The sequence below is a fragment of the Pan troglodytes genome, chromosome 19 (genome assembly GCF_028858775.2).
Source record: "Pan troglodytes isolate AG18354 chromosome 19, NHGRI_mPanTro3-v2.0_pri, whole genome shotgun sequence".
NCBI lineage: Eukaryota > Metazoa > Chordata > Mammalia > Primates > Hominidae > Pan > Pan troglodytes.
The window spans coordinates 68,634,580-68,637,529 of NC_072417.2; the positions used below are offsets into that span (position 1 = coordinate 68,634,580).

The 2,950-nt window shown below is 43.4% G+C and overlaps 1 protein-coding gene across 1 annotated transcript; it reads right to left on the reverse strand.

Annotated features, from left to right (window-relative positions):
• Positions 1 to 1,637: 1,637 nt before the first annotated feature.
• SMIM36 (small integral membrane protein 36) lies at positions 1,638 to 2,314 on the reverse strand. The gene has a single exon (XM_054670963.1). It carries the CDS (start codon positions 2,084 to 2,086, stop codon positions 1,805 to 1,807), a length of 282 nt encoding a protein of 93 aa, XP_054526938.1. The 5' UTR covers positions 2,087 to 2,314; the 3' UTR covers positions 1,638 to 1,804.
• Positions 2,315 to 2,950: the final 636 nt, after the last annotated feature.

Genomic DNA, 2,950 nt, shown 5'->3' on the forward strand with positions numbered 1-2,950 from the left:
TGTTGGACACCATCAGACCTTCACAACCAATGGCCTCTATAATTATTTTGCTTTCAAGCTTTGTTTTTGTTATTTCTTCTGTCTAAAAGGCCATCTCCTGTCCTACCCTTCAAGATTCCAACATACTTTGGTTCTTCTGGAAAAATAACTACTTATCTTTTAAGACAAATCATCTTATCTTTGGTACCTGAGTCTAAGATGAAATTGGCCATTCAACATTATTCGAATATTTCTTGAGTGTCTTCTGTGTGCCAGACACTCGTGTCTCTGTTGACTCCTGCATCCTATGCAGACTTCTAGCAGAGCATCTGCAAAGCTTTCTTATCTTTCATTGTCTAAGTCATGCCTGACCCTGCTTCCTTCTGTTGGGCGGCAAAGATCATATGGCAGGGTCATGACACTCATTTCTCTTTATTTCCACACAGGTCCTGATGGAAAGAAGAGGTTCAGTAAATCTCAAAGTAAATACATACGTTTCTCTGAGCTCAGGGAAGGGAGGGTTAATAAAAATACACACAATGGAGATAATAATTCAAAAATTTTGGAAATAGACTAATGAACAGGGGAAAAAACATACAATTCAACATCAACAAAGAGAGTGAAGGGAGAGCAGGCAGTGTCTGGGGACAGATACACCAAGCTGTGGGGTCTCAGAATTCTTTCAATGAGTTTTCAATAACTTTGTATTGGATCAGGCCGGATTTGAGGATTGGAGATTAAATTTTTTATGAGGCATATGGAAGGAAATATTATCAGTGATCATCATCATAGCTAACCCTGTGTGTCAAGAACTGTCTCAAGTGCTTTGGGTGAATTAACTCATTTAAATAGCCCCAAAAGCTTAGTGGTCCAATCACTATCCCTGAGGCACAGAGGTGGCTCAACTTAACCATGGCCACACAGCTAGCAAGTAGAAGAGGCAGGATTTGAACCCAGGCTCCAAGCTTTGTTGTTTTAGTTGTATGCATTCCTTATTCTGTCTTGGAGTTGGGAATAGAACGTGAAGAGCTGGTAGGTACAGAAATAATAATGTTCTGAAGTCTGAACAAGTTCAATGGGGTTGCCTTGACTGGGTGCAGCAGCTCACATCTATAATCCCAGCATTTTGTGAGACTGAGGCAGGAGGATTGCTTGAGGCCAGGAGTTCAATACCAGCCTGGGCAACATAGTGAAACCCCATCTCTACAAAAAAAAGACAGGCGTGGTGGCATGACGTTAGAGTCCTAGCTACATGGGAGGCTGAAGTGAGAGGTTGCTTGAGCCCAGTTCAAGGCTGCAGTGAGCTATGATCACGCTGCTGCACTTAAGCATGGGCAACAGAGCAAGACTCTGTCTCTTAAAGAAAAGAAAAATAACAACAAAAAACTGGTTGCCTTGGAAAGAAAGAATTTGCAAAGAATAGACTAGACTGGAGTTAGTCTCATTCCTTATCACATACACGCACGTGCACGTGCACACACACACACACACACACACACAATATTGCATCCTTTCTCAAAAGTCATTCTCTCCTGTGAGTTGCAAGGACAGCAACATCAGAAATGTACCAGTAACCAACTTCACTATACTACAGCATTGCTGACAGTTTGCATTTGGAGAATTTGACTAAAGACCACTTTGGGCTTCTTACCTTAAACAGTTACTTTTGTCACAAAGAAGGTGACGAGAAAACAGCAAGTAAGGCAGAGCTCTCACTTCCTTCATCAAGCAGGATACATGTGCTGAGAGAATTGGAGCCACGATAGGGAGCAGTTTGTCTCTATGGAAAGTCTAGTGGTCTCTCCCCTGTGTCCCTTAGCCAGCCTCATACCATGGTGCTTTTCTTTCCTAGTGGAGCAGGATCCCCCAAAGAAAGGCCAGGCCCCTTTGGCCAGTGGGGCCCAGCGACACTTGGGTGCATCACCACCAACCGGATGGAGGGCTGGGCCTCGAGAGTGGCCTCGGGCGCGTACTCCTTACTGGGATCCTTGCCTCGGCAGTCGTATAGCACGCAGGAGATGAGGAAGACCAGGAGCAAGATGACGTAGCTCGCAACTAGGATGATCAGGTTCAAGGTAACAGGGTCGATCTCCAAGTAGAATTCCATCACTTCTCCCACGGTGGAGAAGTGGGTCTAGAGAAAGGCAATTGGGGTCAGTTTGGGCATTGCAGAGAGCAGATCTTAGAGCATCGGAATAGCTACATTGGCTCTGGAGTAAAAATACATTAATCCCTACTGCTCCAGGAGACCTCGAGGATTAAAGCTGCTCGGTTTAATAACTTAAGCTTGCTGTTAATACCACAGCCACCAAAACACAGAAGCTGTCTCTCATCAGTTCGCCTACACAGAGAGAGAAAGAGAGAGAGAGAGATGGCTCATGAGTTACTGGATCATGGTATATAAGTAGAGCATTCACATAATTCAGCATCCACACAGGCAGTTTGGTGAGCAAAAGTAAGTGTTGTTAATAAGCACTCCAAGATGACAGCTAAAAATTGGATTGTCCTGGACAACTGTGCTGTCTTTGTATAAGGGATGTTTAGTGCCATGTATGGAGTGATTTGGAAGATTAGGTCAGTAGGCTTTGGAAGTAGATGTGATTCTTCAACAAGAAGAAGATACTAGTGCCTGATATTTTCACCCTTTCTTCATTTGTTGCCATGTTTCTCATTAGTTAATTCAAAACTACTTTTTGAGTACTTACTTCCTGTGTTTCAGACACTTCACTAAGCAAAGGGGATATGGCAGTGATAAGACAGAGAAGCAAGTAGTCTAGCAGGAAAGATAGCCTTTAAAGAGATAATTGCACAATTCACCATTTAAGAACAGTGGAAATCAGTTTATAAGGGACAAATAGAGGGTAAGAGGACAGCGTGTCCCAGTGTGGGTCAAAAAAGCTTCCATGCAGAAGCGACATTTAACCTATGACCTGAAGGATAAGTAGAATTTAGCTAAGTGAGAAGAGACAGG